The 27382-nt window shown below is 37.2% G+C and overlaps 1 protein-coding gene across 3 annotated transcripts in view; it reads left to right on the forward strand.

Moving 5' to 3' along the window:
- The window catches only part of CSMD3 (CUB and Sushi multiple domains 3), a 610540-nt gene that overhangs the window by 423498 nt on the left and 159660 nt on the right, over positions 1–27382 (forward strand). For all 3 annotated transcript variants that reach the window (XM_054060149.1, XM_054060147.1, XM_054060148.1), the window contains 3 exons: positions 16381–16572; positions 19297–19435; positions 21654–21841. In XM_054060149.1, the coding sequence (XP_053916124.1) occupies positions 16381–16572; positions 19297–19435; positions 21654–21841 (519 nt within the window). The remainder of the gene's footprint in view (positions 1–16380; positions 16573–19296; positions 19436–21653; positions 21842–27382) is intronic.

Raw genomic sequence — 27382 nt, forward strand, 5'->3', positions numbered from 1 at the left:
AGTTTTGTCTTGGATGTGTAGTGTATAATTTTCTTGTTGGACGCCTGCAAGTCGTGACTACGGAATCTCTTCATGTAAAATTTAAATTTCTCAGTTTCTGTGGTCTCCTTTGAGATGACAGTGAAGGAATACAATGGAAAGCAAAGTCCACAAAGCCTGAAAAATAAAGTACAAAAAGATGTGTAATAAAGCAGACTATATAAAATCTTTGTATATATCTGTAAAAGAACATTAAAAACCTCTGGGGATTAACCAGTAGGATTGTAATATGAAGATATTAGAACATGTCTAAATGGCATGAACAGATTTAATAACGTAGCTGGAGAGCAGGTGCCAGCAGTCTTCCCTTAAATCAGGAGAAGAGTGAAAGGCTGACAACAGGCCACAAGCAATATGCAAACAGAAGTACCTATTACAGCATATTTTCTCTGAACAGTCAGAAATAAACCTTGAAGAGCCCAATACATATTGGAAAAGCACCAACGAAATCAGCAAACTTCATTTGGTCAGTAACTTCTGCATAAGATAGAAAATTAAACCTTCAAGAAAAGTGAAGGAGAAAGAGGAGGAAATAAGAGTGTATTTGCCAGAGACACGAGCTGTATATCTCAGGGTCAGACAGAAGTATTAAGCATAATGAAACATTTTCTTCAGCTGACATTGCTTCCTGTCACCAAGCCGAAAGTAGTATCTGAAAGAGGAAAAGACAGAGAAAGTCAGCTGGAAAAATTTGAGAGGGAACATTAAAGTGTAAAAAAATGAGTGATAATAACAGGGTATGTTTAAAATAGTCTTTTAAATTCCCTTTAATATACGTGAAGTGTGTAATATCAGTTCCTACTGAAGCTGATGACATTATTTCCATAGATTTCAAGGGCCTTTGAATCTAGTGTTATAGGGGTTTCCTGCCAGCTTTAGCAGTTCAGGTGCCATTTGTCATTTATGCAGAAATGATCTCTCAGAGGCCATTATTTCATGGTTAATAGCTGCACTACTGAGTCACTCAGCATTACAGACTGCATTCTGCTCAGGCATAAGTGTGCAGTCACATTTCTGACTAATTAAACAGCACACGATATGGAGCATTATAAGGCAGACAGCATAGAAGTAACCAGTAAAACTTCTGAATATTTGGGAGGGCTTTTTGTAAATAGATACTCTAACAGCACATTATATCATGTGGCAACAGTTTCTTATATAACAGGGTATGCCTTGAAATGCTTGGATCTACTCAACTGTCAAACTATAGTTTTCCGTTCTTATTTTTAAGATTGGGTGTATAGCCCTTTAGAGCTACTTTTTGCTGTATACTACCAGAACAAGCCTAGAAAATTTGTGTCAGATATGTACCAGGATGGCTTAAATTTGATGATATTCATTAACAGTCTAGAGTTATAATGCATGATATTATTTATTTTTACTACATTTAATGATTAAATGCTTACAAGCCAGCTTTCTGTGTTTACGTGTAGTGTTCATTTGTAGCCACACAGTCTTCTAAACATCCTGTGTTTGATTTTCTTGTTCAAAGAAAGACGTATGCACCGCTATATCGCTTAGGAAGAATTTTTAATGCTAAACACCCTTTTGTGGTGGGTTTGTCTTTTTGTTCTTTTCTCCAGTTTTCCACTTACAGATATTTCTATTCCTGATTTGTTTAATCTGAACACGATTTGAGAACGGATTTAGAAAATTTAACTCTTTCTGAGAGTGCTGTTTACCACCATTAATGGTATAGGGCTCACCCCCCAACATAACTTCTTAATTTTTCTGAAGTCAGTAAGATAGAATTTTTTCTTAGAAGCACAGAATGGAATCATAAAAATGTTTAAGTTGCAAAAGAACTTCAAGATCATCAAGTCTAACACTTAACCTAGCACTGCTAAAATACTAAAACATGTCCCTGAACACGACATCTACATGTCTTTTAAATACTTCCAGGGATAGGCAGCTCAACTGCTTCCCTGGGCAGCCTGCTCCAATATTTGACACATTTTTGGTTATTAATTCTTTCCTAATATCCAGTCTAAACCTTCCCTGGTGCAACTTAAGGCAATTACCTATTGTCCTATTGCTTGTTACTTGGGAGAAGACACTGAAACACACCTCGCTACAATTTTCCTCCTGTCTATTCCATATGGGAACAAGCTTTTCATATTAAAGGTTTTCATACACAGGTTTGGTGATTTCTTTCAATATTGATAGAATTCACTTGAATTTAGAGATTTCAGAATAACTATTTTTCTATCAGAAATAACTATGAATGTTCACACTTCCAAATTTAGCCTGGTGATTTTGTTTTGGTTTTGACTGAACTACTGTTGATATGTGTTTTCTTGGGTTCTTTATTTCTGTGCGTTTTTTCATGGGAAAAAAGTATTATAGACTAGTAACATCAGTTACTGGCTGGACGTATTCAGATACACAGTCTGAGATATCTTTCATTTGCATAGAGGAATTTTATAACCTTGCAAAAGAAAGACAAAACTAAGATTCAGATCTTTATTTTCCTTTATATTCCCATTTTTTATTTGAGAAGGTGCAGTTTATATGAGACTAAAGAAAACAGAAGCCGTTTTCTGACAGTGCTCTTTAACTTTTTGGAAGTGACTATAATGTAATGCTTTCCTAAATAAAAAAAAATGTAGGTATCTTAACAAAGATCAAAGTAATGACATTCAACTATGTGGACAGAAGTTAGCAAGCAATGGAGCCAATTCTTTCGAATGCCAAATTGTTCAACTAAAGTACCAAATAAATTAAAGCAAACAGTCAACAAAAGCTGAATACTTCAGACAGATTAAACACCTTCTTACTTTACTAGACGTTAGGAGCTCCCAAATTTGGCCCAATCTTTAAGAACTCCCAAAATATTAATAGGGTTTTGAAACTGTAAGTCTATAATGAATCTATACAGTTTGTGATACTAAAAGACAAAATAGAAAACTTAACTTTTAAGGTAGGAGCAATCTCCCCCTCCATTCAGAGGATTTCAGTTCATCCAGAGTGAAAAATCAAAGACAAAGCAAACCAGCAGTTCTGTTCTCTGTGCACGATTGTATCCTTATCAGTTGCAACAGAACAGGTTGCCCACTATTCTGTATAGTATCAAATTAAACTGATGTATTTTCACTCGGATCATCATAATTTCTATTCAGTAGAAATTGTATTAAAAAATGGGTGATCATTGGTGAGATTTTTAAAAGTATGAGTAGACCTTGTGTGTGGTCCAAGATCCTAGTGACTACTTCTTTCTGTGAAGCTATTTCTATCTCCCTCTATTCACATACAGACGTAAAGAAATATGACATCTGAAATGGAGGTAGGTCTGATATAAAAAGTTTAAAAAACACTATAGTTCAGAAAAACAAAACCCCCAAGATTCAAAACATGAAATCTAAATGAAATTAAAATTTTTCAAAACACTCCTCCCCTGCTGAAATGCATTGCCAGCATGATTACATATTGTGACAGTATCCATTTTATGCTGAATTCCAGAAATTATCTGATACCATATGTCAAAAAATTTGTTTGGGACTGGATTTCATACTCATTGCCAAAGCTATGAGCAAATGCTTAAGGGATAATAGATGTTCAGATCTGAAGAGTTCATATTTATGATAAAAGACATCTATTTATGAAATGGGAAAAAAATAACTCAAAAGGATGTCCAACAAAACATGGTCAGAGCAGTATAGTGCTTCGAATGGTTTTAATAAAATGCATTTTAACAACTAATGTAAATTGACAAAAACAATAAGAAAAAGAAAACTAGGTTGTCTCATTAAAACTGTGTCTGTTATCCACAGAAGAACTAAAAGGTATCTGACAGTAGAATTAGATAAAGTCCCTTAGAAACCAGGTAGATCTCCACTGTTCTGCCCCCACAAAAAAAGATGTGAGACTATACATTTACAATGTAAATGATACTTTGAAAAGAAGTTCAGTTAACAATTGCTACTAAATACTTTTGATCGATAATCAAAAGAATGCAGAAAATAGTCTGGATAAAAATTTTGAATACAATAGAAATGAAATAATATTTAAGTATGTAGTTTGCCAAGTAATCTATGTTTTCCGACTTGAATGATCAGGTAAATGTTATAACATCTATGATTACTGGCCACACAAACTGTTGCTATTGGAAACACAAGAGTGTAAGTCTCAGGATTTCACAAAGAATCATATGCAATACAAATCGAAACCAACATGCAAGCCAATCTGCTATCACCTTCATTTCTTCCAGAAATTCATTCAAGAATTTCATCTATTGTCTGTTCTTATTGGAAGATCTGCAACAGATCCTTGTACTGATGATTTAGCTATTTTCTTTCCAAGCTTTTATTTAATTTACAATACTTAAGGATTATTTGAAACTGAAAAGTAAACTAGGCCTATGTATTACACTCTCTGAGATATTGACTCTTGAAGCAGTCAGAAAGTTCTGTGTGAGAAACCGCATCAATAGGTAGTCTATCTTCTGCTTCAAACTGAACAGGAGAGATCTGAATTCTGATCTGCCTCAGTTAACTAATCTCTGTGTTTTAGGGAGGGGTTGTCTGTTTCTTTTTTACCATGCAAAATAGATATCTGTCTTACACCTCCTGACTTACTTACTGTTGCAGAATCTGACAGGAATAAAACTTAAAGTTAAATGCCTAAGGTGGTGTAGCTGAGAGTTAGGTAAACAGAGAACTTGAATTGACAACCTAGAAAACCCTTATTATGCAAAATGTTAATTTCTTTTTTGTTGAAGGAGTTTGTTGTCCAAAATTAAATTCTGATTCTGTACTTTATTCTTATTATTTTCCCATGTTAATCTTCAAACAATAACTGACAAACTTAGATAGAATCTAGGAAGACATGCAAAATCAACAAACTGGGTCTACAGTTAGGATTTATTTTAGAAAATGTCTATGCACCTAAATCTGTTAGATCTAGAAGTTAAATAAAGAGACAAAAAAAAAAAAAAAAAAAAAAAGAATATCAGCAGTGCTTTCTATTCAGAAGCCTGAATAATAACACTGTGGCTATTTTATGATTTCTTTTTCAGGTAAAGTTGTATAAAAATATGAGATTTGAGATAGCACATATCAGGTTGACCTGATTGTCAAACAGACAGTATTAAAGATGCAAGGACAATGCAGTGCCCATACGAGTAAAGGTGTTAGGTGCAGTCTGGGACAGTTTGAATTTTGAAGGTACAGTCTGTCAGGATTGGTTCAGTCTGATACAAGTTTGAAAGAACACCGTTTGTAGAAAAACTTTATTTAAAGTAATCAGAGTTTAGAAGAATACATAGATTTAAATAGGTTCATAGTCATAGAATCATAGAATCATAGAATCACAGAATAGTTAGGGTTGGAAGGGACCTTAAAGATCATCCAATTCAAACCCCACCCCCCCCACCCCGCTTTCTCTGCATGTGTTGATACGTGATCACCATTTCCAACCATCAGTGGGGGTACATTCTCTTTGATCTTCCTCTTTTGATTGATGTATGTGTAAAAGCTCTTCTTGTTAGTCTTTACTTCTCTTGCCAAGTTCAGCTCCAGCTGTGCCTTGGCCTTCCTGACTTCATCCCTACACAACCGGGCAGCATCTCTATACACATCCCAGGTTACCTGTCCCTGCTTGAAATAATTGTTTTTGACATGCTGTGTGTTATGAAGAGCTTGGAATTTAGAAAGCTTAGAGCTTCTGCCCTAATTTTGTGCTCTTAGGGGTAAAAAAAAGAAAAAAAGGGAAAAAAAGGTTTATTTTCTTTCCCTTAATTCTCAAATAAACCGATAAAATTCCCCTTTCTTTTCTCTCCTGAAGAAATGAACAAATTCATCAAAATTAAGAGATATTTTTGCCTGAGTTTGGGGATTCAGGCTATTTAGTGATATTAGGCTCGGCATCCTTTAAAAAACTAAATTTAGAAATCACTGTTAAGAGCAAGAAGTCCTGAGACATTTATTATATTGTTCCCAGCATTAGTGGAGTTTATTACTGCCTTGTCAAACTTTTAATTCCATGTTTGAAAGTGTCTTTCCTGCATGAGAATGATACTGTCATCTTAGGATGTTACCGTTGCATTTGAATTTGCCTGAACTTATGAACTCTCAAACCTTCAGACTGACAGAAACTTATTATTTTTGAGGCAGGAATGATCAATAATTTAATTACAACAAATTAATTCTAATTCTTGTAATTAATAATTAATTATTAATTAATAATTACAAGAATTTAATAATATGGTTAATTGTTTTATTTTCTTTTTTCCTGCCTTATTATTAAAAAACATATATCAAAATATTTCTATAGCTCACATCAAACAAATTCGTAGACAGATCTCTGTTTTAAACTCATCCTGGGTACGACTGAAATCTGGTTTAATGGTTTCTGCAGATCTCCAGAATTATTTGTACCTTAAAGATCATCTAGTTCCAACCCTCCTGCTACGGGCAGGGACATCCCACTAGATCAGACTGCCCAAGGCCCCATCCAACCTGGGCTTGAACATCTCCAGGGATGGGGCATCCACAACTTCCCTGGGCAACCTGTGCCAGTGCCTCACCACTCTCATGGTGAAGAAATTCTTCCCAATGTCTGGTCTAAATCTGCCCCTCTCCAGTTTATACCCATTCCCACTTGTCCTATCACCACAATCCTTTATGAACCGTCCCTCTCCAGCTTTCCTGTAGGCCCCTTTCAGGTACTGGAAGGTTGCTATAAGATCTCCTCTGAGCCTTCTCTTCTCCAGGCTGACCAAGCCCAACTCACTCAGCCTGTCCTTGTAGGGAAGGTGCTCCAGTCCTCTGATCATCTTTGTTGTCCTCCTGTGGACCCATTCCTGGGCTGTGAGCGCACATTGTTGACTCATGTTTTGCTTCTCATCAACCACCACCTCCGAGTCCTTCTCTGCAGGGCTACTCTCAATCACATCACCTCCCATCGTGTACTGAAAACGGAGATTGCCCCAACCTAGGTGCAGGACCTTACTCTTGGCCTTGTAGAACCTCCTGAAGTTCTCACAGGCCCACTTTTCCAGTCTGTCCAGCTCCCTCTGGATGACATCTCATCCTTCTGATGTGGCAACTACAACACTCATCTTGGCGTCATCTGCAAACTTGCTGAGGGTGCATTCAATCTTGCTGTCAATATCATTGATAAAGACATTGAACAGCACCGGTCCCAGTACGGACCCCTGAGGTACAGCACTCATCATGGATCTCCATCTGGACGTTGAGCCATTGACCACTACTCTCTGAATACAACCATCCAACCAGTTTCTTTTGCACCTTATCGTGCACACATCAAATCCATATCTCTCCAATTTAGGGAGAAGGATGTTGTGGGGGACCATGTCAAAGACTTTACAGTCTAGATAGATCACATCTGTCGGTTTACCTATGTTCACTGCTGCGGTTACCCAATCATAGAAAGCCACTAAATTGGTCAGACAGGACTTGCCCCTGGTGAAGCTATGCTGCGTCCTCCTTAGTATAGCTTCTAGGAGGATCTGTTCCATGATCTTCCCAGGCACAGAGGTGAGGCTGACAGGTCAGTAGTTCTCAGGGTTGTCTTTTCTACTCTTTTTAAAAATGGGCACAATGTTACACTTCTTCCAGTCATCAGGGACTTCTCCTGACTGCCACAACTTTTCAGATATCATGGAGAGTGGCTTGGCAACCACATCAGCCAATTCCCTCAGGACTCTGCAATGCATCTCATCAGGTCCCGTAGACTCATATGTTCAGGTTCCTCAGGTGGTCACAAACCTGATCCTCCTCTATGGGAGGAGGTCTACCCTGGTCACCATCTTGCTGTCCCATGACCCAGCAGGATTGAGGAGAGTGGTTATCAGTGAAGACTGAGGCAAAAAATTGTTAAGTACCTCAGCCCTCTCCTCATCTGTTGATACATGATCCCTATTTCTCACTATCAGTGGGGGTACATTCTCTTTGATCATCCTCTTTTGATTGACATACCTGTAAAAGCCCTTCTTGTTGGTCTTTATTTCCCTTGCCAAGTTCAGCTCCAGCTGTGCCTTGGCCTTCCTGACTTCATCCCTACACAACCTGGCAGCGGCTTTATATATGTCCCAGGTTACCTGTCCCTACTTGCAATGACTGTGCAATTCTCTCTTCCTTTTTAGTTTAACCAGCAGGTTAACTCAGCCATGCCGGTCTCTTCCCTTTCCTGCCTGATTTTCTGCATATGGGGACTGAGCCCTCTTGTGCTTTATGGAAAGCTTCCTTAAATATTTTCCAGCTCCGTCCTGCTCCCTTGTCTTGGAGGACCATGTCCCAAGGGGTGCTATCGAGTAATTCCTTGAACAGATGGAAGTCTGCTTTCCTGAAATTCAGTGTCCTGACTGTACTCCTCACCTGTCCCATACCCCTCTGGGCCTTGAACTTCACCAGTGCATGATCACTGCAGCCCAGGCTGCCTCCGATCCTAATGTCACTGATGAGTTCACTTGTATTGGTGACCATAAGGTCCAGTATTGTATCTCCTCAAGTGGGGGTCTCTGTCAGTTGGACCAAGCAATTTTCCTCAATGCACTCCAGGAGTCTCCTGGATTGCCTACAGCTTGCTGTGCTACTTTTCCATGTGTTGGGGTGGCTGAAGTCCCAGAACAGGGGACTCTCCGATATTAAGTCTCACTTGGGGGTCCTTTGTCTACTTCTGTATTAGCAAGTAACATGAACAAAAAGAGGTGAAACATAGATTGAAACAGCTGGTACTGAAACACTGCTGGCAACACTATTCATATTCAGGAACATGTTTCTCTAGTGTAGTACACAAGTGTATCTTCCAGTTTAGTTTTGTTCAAAAGGAATCAATTCATGTACTCCAAAACCATGCCTCAATATAAACCAAAACATAATCTGTAGTTTTAGTTCACAAACTCAATGATCTCTGAAGTGTGAAATGAAGTGTGAATGTTCACAGAATCACAGGATGACCTGAGTTGGAAGGGAGACACAAGGATCATTGAGTCCAACTCCTAACCTTGCATCGGACAACCTGAAAATTCGTACCATGTGTCTGAGAGCATTGTCCAAATGCTTCTTGGATATTATTAGGGTTGGTGCCTTGACTACTTCTCTGGAGAGCCTGTTCCAGTGCTCTATCACCCTCTGAGTGAAGAACCTTTTCCTAATATCTGACCTAAACCTCCCCTCGCACATTTTCCTGCTGTTCCCTTAGCACCTGCTCCTCCTCCTTCTCTTGTGAGGATTCATTAAACTGCTACCAGGTCTCTCCTCAGTCTCCTCCAGACTGAAGAGACCAAGTGACTTCAGCTGCTCCTCATATGACTTCTCCACAAGACTCTTCACCAGTTTTGTGGTCCCTCCTCTGGACACTGTCCAGTAGCTTGATATCCTTTTTATACTGTGGCACCCCAAACTGCACACATTACTTGTGGAGGGGCTGCACCACTGCGGAGTAGAGTGGGACAATCACGTCTCTGGAATGTCTAGCAATGCTGTGCTTGATGCACCCCAGGCCATGTTTGGCCCACTTGGGTGCCAGGGCACACTGTGTGTTCATGTTCAACTTGCCATCAACGAGAAACACTTTCTGTCACTTGGACCATGCAGAAAGACATACAGGCTCTGCATGTCTAATCTGTCTAGTAATCTCTCACCTATTGAACAGTTTAAGCTTTGAGTCTCATTCATCTCCACCATGAAGCCAGAGTTGTTGGTGAAGAACTGTCTCTTCAAGTTCTTAATCTGCAAATCTTTGGACTGATTGCAGTGTAATTATTCCAACATAACACTGCCCAGAAAAAGCATAAAATAAGTTTCTGCATTTATCTGTCTTCTTTAAGGAAAAAAAAAATATCTCAAACAATCACACACAGGTTCATGCCACACACAGAGTCGTTTTTACACCTGTCATGCTTTGGTATTGGTAACACACCATCTTTGCAATTTTTTTTTTTTTTCAAATCTAGAATGTAGTTTATACAAATAAAATCAATGACATTTGAACAATAAAAGCAGTGATTGAGATCTGTGAATATGTAACAGGAAAAAAAATACGTTCTTGCTTTGGAATGTACGCTTCATAAGTAAAAAGCTATAGATCTTCAAAAGGAGACAAAAATAGGCTAAAGGAAGATAATTTAAGAAAGATACTTCAAAAATAAACAGAATAATGAGGCAAAACGAGAGCAGAGAATACAGTACAGAACTCACCCTATCAAGACAATCATAACAGAGATCCTCTCTAAATCAAAGAGTTTTTAACTCTAGTCGTTGTGGGCTAGAGTCAGGTGCATGAAATAAAAGTTAAGGAGTAGAGCAGACATTACAGAAATCTCTGGTTCAGAAGTTTCATTTGAATACACAGCTGATACATGTTAGCTCTCAAGAAACATGTCAATTCTATAATTTTGTACAATACTGAAATTCAGTATTCTTCAGTTTCCTTCTTTTATCTTTATTTTTTAACCTTGTCCCCCCAAAATCTATTTCTGTATTCAAAGATTCTTATTCTGACAGTTTGATCAAAAAACAAACAAAGTATATTTCTGTCTACTTTTTGAGGTGAATATATGCTAAGTGAATCCAAATGAAGTTTATTATAACAAATAAGACAGAGAATTCGCACCTACTATATTATTCGTGTAGGATTCTGTTCTCAATGGACAAAGACTGATATATTCCATTCCATCACATGAGAATGCTAACTCTCTAAGGCAGAAGTAGACATTTCTTCTTTGTGATAGTGATTTTAGAGGGAATCTGTAAACAATCCTATTCTTAAGACACTTAAATTTCACACGGCCAAAATTAAGTTAAATGAATACCACTCATAATTAACTAAGTTGAATTCAGACACATGCTTACAAAGAAACATAGTTGGTTATCAGATATACTATAAAATAATAATTTATTTACTCTTCGATCTCACTCTAAATGTGGAACTGTGTTTAAATATGTTGTCCTCGTACGTTCCTTCTAAAAGACAAATGGAAAAAATGAAGATGAAAATGACCTTTTATAAGGAATTTTATAATGTTTAGCTATTTCCAGAACAAAAAATGGGAAAGGATAAGAAAAATAAATAAATAAATAAATAAATATAAACCTCTATGAGCATTTAGAATTACTATCAAATTAAAAGGACAGCTAAAGTTTTATATCTAAATCTGTTACTTACAATTGTTGACATGCTTTTTAGAGGCATGTGTATATCTTAAAATGGAAGAGGGAGATATAAAATTGTTTGGAGTGCTTGCTTTTAGCAACAGTATCCAAATATCAGAGATATTTGTATAGCTAAAACCGAAAAAATTAGAGCAAGATGTGTCAAAAAATTACATATGTTTGACTTGTTCCATGTGTTTAGCTATTTTTATGCAATCACATCCCCAAAGACTCTGGGACAAATTATATTAATTATTCTGAGTTAGTAACTTTGTAGCTCTACAGTATACTTGACTAAGAAACCAGCACTATATTATTACTCTGATGAAGATATTGAAGATAATGACCCACAATTATGTAAATAAATAAATCACATATCATGTATTAGCAATAATATGTAAGTTGGGGGGGGGGGGTGTTACAATGTTTCCTTAAAGTAGCACTTTAACAGAGAATGTAGTAGGAAAAAATTCCCAAAGATTTTAGGCAAGTAAAAAAAATATTATTTATTTATAAGAAAGCACAAATAAATATACAGTTTCATTAATCCTAGTGCTTTTAATGGCATGCTGTGTTCTTTCCCTGTTTTACATTTTATCTGTTGAGAATACATTAATTTCTTTTTTATAGACATATTGAAAATTTTTCTAGGAGATTTGAGGCTGGTTTTAAAATAGCAGCTTACCTTCTGTCAGGTTGTTTTGTAAATCCTTCAATTAGAATTGATACACTTAAGATACCCTTGCAAATTTCCCAACAAACTGAAAAAAAAATGTGAATTATACTTTTAAGGACTGAGTAATTAAAAACCAAAAATCCAGACTTAATAGCATTTTATCTACTTCCGCTGTGGGAGCAGAGAACTAGCCTTTTGCTTTCTAGTGCTGTAATAGAAAAATCAATCTTAAAGCATTTTCATTTTTTTATTATTATTATTATGTTTAAGTGAAGACTGTGTGTATTTAAGACGAATTTGCAAAGTTGAAAAACAGTTGTAGAATAGTTTAGTTTGGAAAGGACTTCTGGAGACTTCTAGTCCAAATCCTTGATTACAAAAGAGTCAAACAGGTCAGACTGCTTAGGCTTTTGAATGTGTCCAAGACTGGAGATAACACAGTCCCTCTGGAAAACTTGTTCTGGTGTTTGACCACCTTCATGATGAACCATTTTTTTATTTTCTGCAGCTGGAGTTTTGCTTGTTGCACCTTTTATAAGTTTTGTTTGTGGTTTTGCTGCATTCTTCCAAAAAGGGATTTTTGTCTTCACTATTCCTTTTCTGCAATGCTGCTTTCCACGATTGTTTCATGGGATTGTTTTTTCCCAGATGCAGGACTTTGCTTTTCCTTTTTTAAACTTAATGCAATTTCTTTAAGGAATTTTCTCCAGCCTACTGGGATCTCCCTGCATATTAGCATTGCTGCACTACGGCATATCAACTGATCCTCCAGTGTCTGTAAACTTGACAAGATTTTACTCGGTCTCATTGTCCTCATCTTTAATAATAGTAACAATACCAAAGTCAATACTCATGGTCAACACTACCAATGGTCAGCTGATATCTGGGTTTTTGTCATGGACACTCTCTGATCCTGGCAGACCTGGCTTTTTTCCATCCATTTCAAATACCAGTCCAATCCATGTTTTACCGATTTGGCTACAGAGTCTAAAGAGCAAGTAGGCTGAACAGATATGCTAATATGCAAAAAGGCTACAATACATGGCAAATAAGGTTTCCAATTTGGCACTTGTATCTCACATGATAATTTGTGTAATTATTACTAAGTGATTAAAAATCCCTGAACAGTTTGTATCAGGAATTCCAAATAGATCTGGGTGGCCCTTTACCTTCTTTTTTTCAGCCATATTAAATTATTTTGCAGAACGATACAATCTAGTAAGAACAATATGATGTACAGGTAATAAATTTTACAACAACAACTTTATCTCTTGAGCCATCAAGACTGATTTCAAATTCTGTGTTAGTATCAGCCCCCATTCTTCTAGAATTTATTTCTGCATATTTTAAATAAGGCGTAGAAGTGTTTCTTTCATTTATGGCAAGGTTTCAGACAAGTAATATTTAACTGGGTAAAGCAGAATTTCCCTCCAATATGCACTGCTCTGACTGGCCAACACTAATCAAAAGATACAGTGTGTCTGATTTCTCAGCAGAGAGGAAAGAAGATTGATATACGACTGGTTTTGCTACTTCCCTCAGACTAAGTTTGCCGTAAGGATTTGACTTCTGCCCTGTGTTAACATTATAAAGCTTTTCAAATTTTATGTGATTTCACTCCTGTGGGATCTGTCTCCAGTACCTCATTATCTTGCATGCAATATTTGCAAGACCTGCTAGTCTAGTGAAGTGAAACTAAGTAATTCCATGTTTTAGTGATATATTTTCTAAATTAAAAACCCAACATCTTATTTAAGGATATAAACAGGAGTCCTGATAATTATGTCTAAAGCAGAAATCTAAAACACTTCAATGATTTTATAAAAAAAAATCCCATATTATCTTAATTTATTATGCAGTAGCTAATGTTTTAAAGAAATAGTTTTTTGATCTTTGAGGAATAAGGGCAAAAAAAATCCATTTTTCCAGGAAGAAATTTCCTGATTATAGCTGACTTCTCGTGGGGTTTTTATTACGTGAGGTGCATCCCAAAGTCCTGAGGTAATTGGCTGATGTAGTCTCCAAGACACTCTCCATGTATTTGAAAAATCATGGCAGTCACATAAAGTCCCTGGAAAAAAAGGAAATATTGCACTCATTTTTTAAAAGAGTAGAAAGGAGGACACTGGGGACTACTGGCCTGTTAGCCTCATCTCTGTGCCTGGGAAGATCGTGGGACAGATCCTCTCAGAAGCTATGCTAAGGCATGTGGAGAACAGGGATATGATTTGAGATAGCCGGCATGACTTCACCAAGGGCATGTTGTGCCTAACCAAGCTAGTGGCCTTCTACAGTGGGGTGACTACATCAATGAACAACAGAAAAGCTGTGGATGTTGTCTCTCTGGGCTTCTGTAAGGCCTTTGATATGGTCTTTCACAATATCTTTTTCTCCAAATTGGAGATGTATGGATTTGATGTGTGGCCTTTTCAGTAGATGAGGAATTGGCTAGGTGGTCGCCTCCAAAGGGTAGTGGTCAACAGCTCTGTGTCCCAATGGAGATCACTGACAAGTACTCTCCCACCGGGGTTCCATATTGGGACCAGTACTTTTTAATATCTTCATCGGTGACACAGAAAGTGGGATTGAGTGCACGCTTAGCAAATTTGCAGATGACACCAAGCTAAGTAGTGCAGTTGGTATGCTTGACAGATGAAGTGCCATCCAGCGGGACCTGGACAAGTTTGAGAAGTGGGCCCATATGAACATCATAAGAGTCAACAAGGGCATGGTCAAATTCTTGCATGGTGGTTAGGGCAATCACAAACACAGATACAGGCTGAATGAAGAGTGGATCAAGAGCACCGCTGTTGAGAAGGACTTGGAGATATTGGTGGATGAAAAACTGAATTTGAGCTAGCAATGTGCAGTGACAGTCAGAAAGCCAATCACATCATGGGTTGCATCAAGAGAAGCATGGCCAGGTCATTCAAGGGTGATCCTCTCTCTACTCCACTCTGGTGAGATCCCATCCAGAAAACTGCATCCAACTCTGAATTCCTCAGTACGGGAAAGACATGAACCTGTTGAAGTCGGTGCAGAGGAGGGCCAGAGAAATGATGAGAGAGATGGAACACCTCTCCTAATGAAGACGGGTTGATAGAGTTAGGGATGTTCAGCTGGGAGAAGGGAATGCTCCAGGGTGACCTTATTGCAACCTTTCAGTACTTAAAGGGCCTAATAAGAAAGATGGGGCAAAAACTTATTAGCAGGGCCTATAGAGACAGGACAAGGGCTAGCGGTTTTAAACTAAAAGAGGGAAGATTCAGAGTAGATGTAAGATATAATTTTTTTCACATTGAGAGTGGTGACACACAGGAACACCCCAGATAGGTGGTAGATGCCCCAACACTGGAAACATTTAAGGTCAGGTTGGGCAGGGCTCTGAGAAACCTTGATCTAATCAAAGATGTCCCTGCTCATTGTAGGGGGGTTGGACTACATGACCTTTAAGGGTCCCTTCCAACCCAAACTATTCTATGAATCTGTGATTCTATCACTTTTTATTAAGTATGTCTTGGAAAACAAGATACTTGTTTTTCCTTTATTTAGACCAGGATCACTTCTTCAAAACCAGCAAATATATGAATGGTGCACATTTCAGGTTAATACATTGCTGTCTGCTGTTATTATCTCCTCGGAAAGAGGGCATCTGAAATAAATCTTACTGCCACTTTGTGCTTGCTGAGCTCAGTAGGTCTAGTTCCATGGGCAACTCTGACATTTGTCATTTGATCACAATACGTATAACATGTTGCAGTTACATAATCAGAGCAGGAAATAATATTTACTTAAGTAAACATTGATGAGCTTACTTTTCACATAAACTTACATATTTTGGTGTATAATATGTTAAAAAACATGTTTATCATAATCTATTAAATCTGGGTTAAACATCTATAAAGCTTTCACTTTTGGAGTCATTATGATTGTGTAATCTTAGTAATAATCTATACTTATCCATTATGTGTAAATGTATATTCTCTCAGACTAAGCCTGTATGTATTTTCTGCGTAGGTGATTTCTTCAATAGCATTAAAAAAGCCTAGCATGGTAGATATACAAGGGTATATGAAGGATGAAGGAAATTAATTTCCAAATTCCCTATTATATGTAACACAATACATATGTTTAAGAATTTTGGAATTGTGGAGAACTGAAGATGTATGCAAGTAGATCTTATTGGACAACTTGATGTTTTTAATCCATTCTTTCTATTTTTCGTATTAAAAATTCCTGTAAGTTAGAGGTGCTGTGTCCAGGGTACTAGGAAATCTCCTAATCTCATTTTCACATATTGCAGTGCTCCATAGAAATTTTCTCCCCCTCCAAAAAAAAAAAAAAAATTAAATGAAAAATTAGGCACTTCAAATAATCAAAGCAGATGGCAAAAAGCAGTATATTGTTGGATGATTTCTCAGAATCTTAGGAGTTGGAAAATTTTGGATTTACAGAGCTTCCTGATTAAAAAAAGTGTAATGCGGCAAAAATTAATTGAAAAGTTGACTTTTTTTAAAAAAAATTATATTATTTTTTTCTCTTCTCTGCTAGGTTCTGTAGCTACTGCCTGCCGTGATCCTGGTGTCCCCATGAATGGAACTAGAAATGGGGATGGGAGAGAACCTGGAGACACTGTCATTTTTCAGTGTGACCCTGGGTATGAATTGCAAGGAGATGAGAGAATAACCTGCATTCAGGTAGAAAATCGGTACTTCTGGCAGCCCAACCCACCAGTCTGTATAGGTATGCAAAAAATTATCAAGTAATGCTTTCCTAAATTTTGAAATTCTGGTATAATGTTTCACATTGCCCCAGGAACTTTCAGTGAAGAACAAATGGTACAAGTACTTTACATCTGACAACTTTTCCTGTAGGAATCTTTGATGGATATTACCAAAATCTTTCCTGTGTAGTTGTTAATATAATAATTCTAATCCTTCCCCTCTCAAGGACATACCATGTAAAATTTATTTTCTGTGACAGCAAAAGCAAGAAAGGCAATGTCAGTGACACTATAATCTTTGCCTTAAAACTTGAAAAATGATGATAAGTGTGGAGGATTTGGTTAACATTCCCATGCACTTACATACAAAATATCAAGCAGATGACATAGTGGATTTATAGATAAGGTAAAATTATGCAAGGTCTAAAGTAGGATGCAACAGGAAAGAATGAGAAGATGATAGTCTAATTTCTCTGGCAGTCTTCATTGTTTTAGGTAGAAAAAGATTTTCATCAGTAAAAATTATAACATGACATTTATTTCTGGAAATATTATCTCAGTCTCTAATGCTGTTGTTGATTAACATAGTTCATATTAAATTACTTTTGAAAGCATTTAACTAGGGTAATCAAAAAGTAATGAGAAATTGCAGAAGTCTCTAGTAGATTGTACCCTTTCAGTATCCTTTTTCTGAGACTATCCTAATCATTATTAATATTGATCTAGAAAATATCTAAGTCATCACTTCTAAAACCTGGTGTAGAGGTAGAGTGATAAATAATCATGGTTTTGTGTCCCATCTGTCTAGTTTGCTGCATAATATAATGGTGATTTTTTGCCCAGTGTCTTCTTTATTGGAGTTATATGTGATATCATGATGTAGAACAATGGAAGACTTTGTCTCAGAGGACAACCTGCTAAATAGGATTTGCAGTTTGATGGTGCAGAAAAGAAGGAGCATGGGCTACTCCAAGGAAGTGCAAGTGAAAGAATATTGGATAGGCCAGTTGCAGTGGTATTATCCTGAGTCACCTCATTAGAAGATATTGTGCTTACTGTCCTGTGCAAAGCAGAACTGCAGGAAAAGAATGTCTGAAAGAAGGAGTGTAAACCCATGACACTTAAAATAATCAGCCAGGAGTCCTTGGGCTGAAAGTTACAAAGAGTTGACACTGCAACTCTGAGAATATCAGCTCCACAAGAGCATTCTTCCTGTTTTGGTATCCCTGGTAGCCTATCCTCTGGCAAACATTGCAGGGAGGAACCAGAGAGATATGCAGCTGCTAGGAGCACTTGTATTCACGTATTCTCTTGCTGTTTACAAACTTAGTTTAACCATAGTAGTTACAAGATGAAACCTGCATCCTATTTGCGTATACACCCATGCCCATCCATACATATCTGCAGACAGGTATTTACAAACATATCATGGGCCTGACTCGGTGTCTGTGGCTATTCCATTTACCACGTCCCTATACTTACTCATCTTACTATGCCTTCCAGTTCAGTTTGAGTGTATGGGCTTGAGGACAAGAACTGTCTATGCTGTTTGTTGGAAGACCACAGGAAAGAAATATTTTATGGCTTATCTCTTATTATTGTCATATGCCTAATTATGTATTTGATAATAGTAGTAATTGAACATCTGTAGATGTGTAAGGGAAAAATGTAAGGAATGACAGAGCTCTAGAAACAGGCCTTATAATGAATATATTGAGTCACTGTTCCTGGAGGTATTTAAAATAGGTGTAGATGTGGTTGTTAGGGGCACTATTTAGTGGTGGACTTTCCAGTGCTAGGTTAAGGGCTGGATTTGATGATCTTAAAGTTTTTTTTTCCAAATTAAATGATATTCTATGTTTCTGTAAGTGATTTAAGTAACCTTGGATCTCACAGAATCAGTTACAGAAGAACTGAGGGATCACCTACTTTCCCTGTTACTGCAGATCATCATTTTCTATAATTCAATTTTATATACTTTATAAATCTTATTCAGATTTTTTTTTTTTTTAATTAGGATGTTCTTTCAATGAAGATATTTAGAAACCATACTTATGCTGTTGTTCTTACATAAAGTCTCAGTTAAAAAATGCTGGAGTATAAAAATTCATTAAGGTAGTGACACTTTATATTAGGTTATTACTTCTCTGGATCACAAATACACAACAATTTGGAACGTCAAAATCACACAGAGCAATATGTTTGTTCTTTTCTACATGTGCTTGGAAGATATTTTACTTATCTCTGATTTTGAAAAACTCAGTTACTAGAAAGTTTTTGTTCAGTGTAGATTATATCAGTCTTGATCTGAATTGATGATTAGTGCTGTCTGGTGAAAATGCAGGTAGTTACGTTTATCAGTGTAAGCAGATCATGTGCATAGCCCAATGAACTTCTTCTAAAATGGCTTTAAGAAGTAGAATGTGAAAAGCTTATCCAGTCAATGTTTGTCACATCTGCAACCAGAGCATTTTTCAACTTTGCAGCATTTTCAGCAAAGCCTTGACATGATATTATGCAAACAAATAAAAGGACACAGTTAAAAAGAAGTGCTTCACTTAGTAGTATTAGCATTTGTCTAAGGCAAAATGCGAATACATTTTTTGTTTCTATTAGAGCTTTGTAAATACTTCACTTCCTTCTTGTTTAACTTTTGGAGGACATTAAATGTCAGTGAACAGATTGGTACTTGCTTCTTTTTCTCTTACCTTCTTTTCTCAACTCTAATTTATTTTTATTCACAGCTCCCTGTGGAGGAAATTTGACTGGCTCATCAGGTTTTATACTTTCACCAAACTTCCCTCATCCTTATCCCCACAGCAGAGATTGTGACTGGACTATCACTGTTAATAATGATTATGTCATATCTTTAGCATTTATCAGGTAAACAGCTACTTTCTTATAATTTTTAAAGCCATGTTTGTAACTATATTATTGAAAGTTCAGAACTTTGTAGGATAACATAAGTACGCACAGTATTTAAGTGATTAGCAATTGATATCTTCTTTAACAGCCACAACAAATACATTAGAACATTCAGTACACACAGACATGGAGTTTTGGAGCTCATTGATCCTGTTCAGTTAAAATCACTCTCTGTTTAGTGTGAAAGTGGATGGTGCTCAATTCACCAAAGTTCTCTTCCTGAAAATGCAGCATGGAGTAGCTCATTGAGTTCTCTGCAAGCCAGGTGGATGGTCTTTAACAATGCAACCTATTGATTCATCATATTTTGTCATTACTCACCCACTACTGAAGCAAAATATCAAAAGTAGTCTTCAAATGTACTTTTATTAGTTTATATCACTTCAGGATACTTCAACGGGATACTTCCCATTGTTCTGGTTATGAAATTCTTTTAGTATTTTCCCTTATTACAATACAAGTCTAACTTGAGCTTAATAGAATCCACAAAGGACCTTTAGTTGTTTGCATTGTACATAACACGTAAGGTAAAGTCATATACTTACAAAAAGTAGAAAATATGTATCCCAGCTGGGGCGTATGATGATGTCACCAAAATATTTAAAATAATAATGTCCCATGTTCTATGATAGTGGCTTTATTGCTTTGTTCTGTTATAATATGATGACTTGTTTAGTAATGTAAGTCACATATACTCAGTGATATAGTGTTTTGAAGAATTTCTTCCAAGCAAATTAATCATTCATTTATATTTACAGAATTAACAGTTTAAATATTTTGTTGGTGATTTCAGAATGCTGTAAGTTGCCAAGCAACTTTCTACTGTGCAGTAACACTCTTTTTTTGATTGTTTTTGGTTTTTTTTTTTTGTGAAGTATTGTGAGCTCAAAATATTTAATATTCTGCTTTTTACATTGTACATTTAAATATGAGATCCTCCATCTTAGAATCAAAATAGTGTTTTAAAGGGTGACTCAGTACAGTATTTGAACAGTTTATAGATCCCAACTATTAGCAAGTTGCTTTAAAATCTGAACAATTGCTATGATTCTTGACAGAAACTGACAAGCTTAGTCTGTCGAAGTAGATTGCATACTTATTGAGTCTTGCGTCACTTATGACATACAAACTCTTCCAGGGTGTGAAAATCCCCCTCCTTTCTGTATAAACCAAACTCTGCATACTCCACTGAGTACTGTTAAATATTCTTTCAAGTGGGACTTACTCCAGCTAACACTTTTAAACTGAAGGCAAACTATGGCACTTCAAAAATCAAAGCTGTTGACATTTGCATTTCTTTTGTGAGGCAATATTTTTTTTAAATAATCCAAAAGTTAGAAAATAGTATGCCTGAAGGAGTTGTATCAGGTTTTCAATACCTACATTTGTTTTAGTCAAGAGCTAGTCTCAAGTAGAGACAAAATAATTGTAGTGGTTGGATTTTTATTCTGTTACTATATACTATTTACATAATCATTTTTTAAACATTTTTTTTTAAACAGGGACAATCTTATAAGAAATTTGGCTAACTCTCTGTCCTTAATTAAAAAATAGGTTCAACATGAAGTAAATTACTTAATTAGCTACAGTTACATAATCAACTAATAGATTTATTAACTATTTAAAAAAAAATAAACATTTAATTTAAAAAAATGAAAAAATAACCAAAATTGAATTGAAAAGAAACGTTGGCTTTTCAATACTACACCTTTTCATATAAGCTGATTATAAGCATAAGACTTCTCTTTCTTAGGATTATTGGAAGTTCATCACTGGCTATGTGAAAGTGTTCGATCTGCCTCAAAGCTGTATACATTCTGTTCTGCATCTGACTGCACTATATAGTAAAACATTTCTGCCAAGAGCTCCAGTAGATCTATTTTGTTTATTTCTCTAAAACTTTAGAAATACCATTATTAACTTTTTCCTATTTAAAAAGTGTGCTGCTTCGTTTTTTTTTCTGACTGGCAGCAAAATATTTTTTCTAATCGGAGAACCAACAAATACAGAATTTCTGTTGTTTATAATAAAACAAGTCTACAAACCACTATTCCAACAGTGGAGGGCTTTTTCCCTTTTAAGAAAATAGTGATAGTAAACTTTTATGTAACCTAATAAGACTAAAAATGTTAGGCAAAGTATATTAAGTCTAACATTTCTCTTTTTTGTTCTACAGTTTCAGTATAGAACCAAATTATGATTTTCTTTATATCTATGATGGACCAGATGGTAATAGCCCACTGATTGGGAGCTTTCAAGATAGCAAGCTGCCAGAGAGGATAGAAAGCAGTTCAAATACCATGCATCTGGCTTTTCGGAGTGATGGATCTGTTAGTTTTACTGGATTCCACCTAGAGTACAAAGGTAAACAAAATGTTTTTTCTTTTATATTAAAAATATTTAATGCATCAGTGTAAATTTTAATCTAGTTTTATTTCTTATAGTTTTCTGCCTGGTAATGTTTTAGTTTTGCCTAAGAGCATGTTAATGTGTAATATCTCTACACAAAAAATATAATGTTATGTTGAATGCATGATTCCAAGGGAAAAAAAAAATCAGACAGCAGTTTGCATGTTTCAGAAATAAAGATGCAGTAATGGAACTTAAAAGTGTGTTTTTCCTGTATATTTTTCTTTTTTTTTGTGGGCATTTGTGTATTTAAGGTCTTGTATATGAAAGAATATGCTAAAATGTAGAAAATAATGAGAAAAAAATGAGAGCATATTTTGACTAGACCTTTGTATGATAGGTCTGTACTGTTTATCTTAAGAGTGTCATAAAGAACACTTACTGGCATGTCTTAAAATTTAAAAGTGATATCACTGTTATTAGCAAAAGAGCAATTGTGAAGATTTTTAATAGATTTTTGTCAGTTTATTTCATAGTGGATTGTAACTATCAAAATAATGTAAGCACGATATCTGCAATAGGAAACAGATACGTTTAACTTAATCAAAACGGATAATCACTTTATTGGGGAGAAAACTAATCGAAAAGTGTGATATATCATAAATAGGAGGGAAAAGGAAGGGGAAGATAAAGAATTGATTTAAGGTGTACAACTAAGACATTATAAACTACTTTGTATAAGAGCCTCAATTTTGTGAAGGATTAACATTTTCAAGAGCAAAGAATGGTTACACTGGTTCAGGAAACTAATTACACATAATGTTGCCATAGTTGCTTGCTCAGACCAACTGGACAAGAGAAGACAGAAGATACCTGGAAGTAACATAACCCTGCTACTCACAGACAATTTTAACCCCTCCAATAGCTACTGCAAGGACAATGTGGCTTGGCACAAGCAGTCCAAGGGATCTCTTGAGTGTATTCATGACAGTTTTTTGATGCAGGTGAACCCGTAGCTCACTAGGGCAAATTCTCTGCTGCAGTGGTTACTCACCACTGGTGCTGAGGACCCAATGAAAGGAAAGTGGAGAAGGTTGTAGTACTTAATAACTTTTTTACCTTGTTTTTTACTAGTATGCTTTACCCCTAGTCCTCACTGAATCTTCTAGTAGGATTTGGGAGAGTGCAGTAGTATCCACCATGGAGGAAGAAAGAGTCAGGAAGCAATTAGGCCATCTAGTTGTATGTATCTCCATTGGAACAGGTGATATGCACCCAGGAGTGTTGAGGAAGCTGGCTGATATCACTGCATAGCTGCTTTCTGTAATTTCTAAAATGTCATGACAGTCAGAGTGGTTCCTGTTGAATGGAAAAGATAAATATCATATGCACCTTAAAGAAGAGCAATAAGAGAACCTGGAAAAGTACATAGCTTATCATTTTAAATTCGGTCCCTGAATGGTTTTGGAGACTATTTCCAAAACAAAGAAAGACAAGTAGCTGTTTCGGAACAGTTTGCCTGTATTTACCATAGGGAGTTGTGCCTAACCCGCACTTCACTGTCTATGAAAGGTTGTGTGGACAAGGAAAGAGTAGTGGATATTAATACCCTGTCTTCAGACTCTCTCTCCACCAGTATCCTGAGAGCCCAATTAGATGAGATATGGGCTGGATAAGTGGATGATAATGTGGGTGGAAAATAGACTTGATTGTTGAGTTCAGATTCTAATGAGACTACTAATGGTGACTAATAATGTGGATAGTATTCTCTTTATGTAAGTCTCGTATAGTGGGAGAGAGAAATTTTGTAGACAACATCAGTTTGGGAGAAAATGTCAGTACTCTGGAAGGTGGTGTTGCTATTTGAAGGGGTCCTATAAGACTGGAGAATCAAGCTGACAGGAAGCTTTGACAAAGGTAAATGCAGTGTCCTGCATCTTTGATGGAATAACCCTGTGCAGCAACTCTACAGGCTGTGGGGCACCCCTGTACAACCCTGTACAGCAGGTTGTCTGGATAGCGTAGAGCTCTGCAGAAAAGGATCTGGAGGGCCTTGTGTACAAATTGACCACGACCCAGCAGTGCATCTTTGTAGTAAAGAAGGCCAGAGTCCTTGCGAGCTGAGAGTGGAAGTCTTAAATCAAGCAAATCCAGGCAAGTGATTCTTCCCTCTGGATCTTCTAAGGTCACAGACTATATTTAAGTGCTCATCAGTGCTGTAATGGTTTTGACACACAATTTAGTAAATCTGGTCACCAAGATGATTAGGAGTGTAGAGCATACAACATGCAAAGAGAGGTGGAAAAGACTGGGTTTGCTTCATCTCCCTGAAGAGAGTGTATAGGAAAGACAGGGCTAGACTCTTCTCAGAGACACAGTGATAAGATGGGAGATAATGGGCATGAGTTACAACAAGAGAAATTTCAATTAGATGTTTAGAAAAGACATTGCTCTGAGGTTAGTTAAACAATAAAACTGGGTGCTCTGAGATCATGTCATCCTTTGAAATCATAACTGGACCGGAAAAATCCTTGAGCAACCTAACCAAATTGACCCTGCTTTGAGTAGGAGTTGCGCTACATCTTTTTGAGCCTACATGATTCTGATTCAATGAACTTAACTTTTTCATACAACTTGTAGCAGCTGCAGTTGTGTTCTATATGTACACTAATCCTATTTTAAGTGACAGTGGTATTCATGCCATATTTCATTGACAGGTCATATTTGTCAGATGCAAATCTCAGACCTGACTCATGTCTCAGGTCTGGTCTGTAATCATGTTCCTGGTTGGATTCCATTCTTCCCTTCCTCCTTCCCTTCATTTCTATTTCATAACACTAAAATTAGTCCTAATAAGTGCCCTGGAGAATAATGATGGAGTATTTACTGTAGTTGGGTATGTCTATATTCTTTCTAAGCAGCTTTGCTCTCTTTGAGTCTTAGCAACAGAGTAATAAATCATCAAGTTCTGGACAAAGCACCTGCTTTCAGTATTGGCTTTCAGTATTGTTTTCCATGCACTGAGATACAGTTTTCTAGAAGGTTTTGGCATCATTGACATGTGTTAGCCAACAGAGACTTCCTTGTTGAACTTGATATTGCAGGAGCACATATCGCTACCTGTTTTCAGCATGTATTTCAGAATCCTTAATTGATTCAATGATGTGCCGAAGTTATCAGAGAAGTAATTGCTGATTTTCTTGGAGCTTGTTCCACTAGTATATTGTGAGCAAAAAGAGTTTATACCTAGTACGCATAGCAAAGAATATAGTGTTACTATAACTCAAATCTTAACTATGAAATGAAACAATTCTTTTTAGCCCATACCTAATTATTACAGAAAATAATACTAAAAATACTACTATAGTAAAGTCTTCATAATAATATAGCTAAATTTGTAGTGCACGTACTCTCCATCATTTTCTCTGTTTTTCTGCTAAACTTGCCATTGCCCTGATGTGTTGTCAATTTAATGATATGAGTATTCTTGGGAAAGTAGGAGGAGGGACTACGGAGATCATCAGTGTCTTGAGTTCTTCAGTTAGACCAATATGACATCGACATTGAAGGACATTTCCTCTTCAAACTGGGAGCGCTTTTATTTATTTGTATAAATTCACTAGTAGAGTCATTTTATTTGCTCTTTTTTTCATTGATTGAGCTGCAGTGATAATGCACTGGTGGAGTTCAAGGTCCTGAGGAATATGGGACAGGTGAGAAGTATAGTCAGGATCCTAAATTTCAGGAAAGCAAAATTCCAACTTATCAAGAAGTTGATCAATAGGACCCCCTGGGATATGGTCCTCAGGGACAAGGAAGCAGAACAGAACTGGCAAATATTTAAGGAAGCTTTCCATAAAACATAAGAGTGCTTAGTCCCCATATGTAGGAAAGCAGGCAGGGAAGGAAAGAGACCAGTGTGGCTGAGTTGAGACTTGGTGGACAAACTGAAGAGCAAGAGAGAACTGCACAGGCAGTGCAAGCAGGGACAGGGAAACTGTGAAGACTATAGGGATGCTGCCCGCTTGTGCAGGGATGGGGTCAGGAAAGCCCAGATGCAGCTGGAGCTGAACTTGGCAAGGGAAGTGGAAACTAACAAGAAAGGCTTCTACAGGTATATCAGTCAGAAAAGGAAGGTTAAAGAGAACATACCCCTACTGATGGATGAAAACGGTGGTCGTATCAACAGGTGAGGAGAAGGATGAGGTACTCAACAACTTTTTTGCCTCAGACTTCACCAATAACCACTCTCATCCCTCCTGTGTCAATGGACAACAAGATGGGGAACAGAGGGCTAAAGACCTCCTACTGTAGGGGAGGATCTGGTTCAGGACCACCTGAGGAATCTGAACATTTGTAAGTCTATGGGACCTGATAAGATGCATCCCAGAGTGTTAAGGGAATTGGCTGATGTGGTTGCCAAGCCACTCTATGATACTTGAAAAGTCATGGCAGTCAAGAGAAGTCTCCGGTGACTGGAAGAAGGGTAACATTATGCCCATTTCTAGAAAGGGTAGAAAAGATGACCCTGGGAACTACTGTCAGCCTCACCTCTGTGCCTTGAAAGGTAGTGGAACAGATCCTCCTAGAAGCTGTGCTAAAGCACATGGAGGACAGGAAGGTGATTAATGGCATCCAGCATGGCTTCACCAAGTGCAAGTCCTTCCTGACCAACCTACTGGCTTTCTGTGATGGGGTGACCACAAAAGTGGACATGGGAAAAGCAATGGATGTAATTCATCTAGATTTCTGTAAAGACTTTGACATGATCCCCCATGATATCCTTCTCTATAAATTGGAGAGATATGAATTTGATGGGTAGACTGTTTGTTGGATAAGAAATTGGTTGGATGGTCATATTCACAGAGTGGTGGGACCAGTGCTGTTTAACCCTTCATCAATGACATAGACAGTGAGATGGAGTGCATCTTCAGCAAGTTTGCAGATGACACCCAGCTGAGTGGTGCAGTTGACACAGTGGAAGGATGGGATTGAGAGCAGCCCTGCAGAGAAGGACTTGGGAGTGCTGATTGATAAGAAGCTCATCATGAGCTGGAAATGCATGATCACAGCCCAGAAGGCTAATCTTATCGTGGGCTGCATCAAAAGAAGTGTGGCCAGCAGGTAGAGGGAGGCGATTCTGCCCATCTGCTCTGCTCCTGTGAGAACACCCCTGTTTCCAGTTCTGGAATTCTCAGTATAAAAAGGATATGGAACTGCTGGAATTGGTCCAGAGGAGAGCTGCAAAGATGATCAGATATCTGGAGCACCTCTGCTATGAGGACAGGCTGATAGAGTTGGGGCTTTTCAGCCTGAAGAAGACATGGCTGCACGGAGACCTTATAACAGCTGTGCAGTACATGAAGGGGTTGTACATGAAAGCTGGAAAGACACTTTTTACAAGGGCACATAGTAACAGGATGAGGGGGAATGGCTGTGAAATAAAAAGGGGAAGTTTTAGACTAGGCATAAGGAAGAAATTCTTCCTTATGGCAATGGTGAGGCAGTGGCACAGGTTGCCCAGGGAAGTTGTGGATGCCTCATCTCTGGAAGTGT

The sequence above is a fragment of the Cuculus canorus genome, chromosome 2 (assembly GCF_017976375.1).
Source record: "Cuculus canorus isolate bCucCan1 chromosome 2, bCucCan1.pri, whole genome shotgun sequence".
NCBI classification, from domain to species: Eukaryota; Metazoa; Chordata; class Aves; order Cuculiformes; family Cuculidae; genus Cuculus; species Cuculus canorus.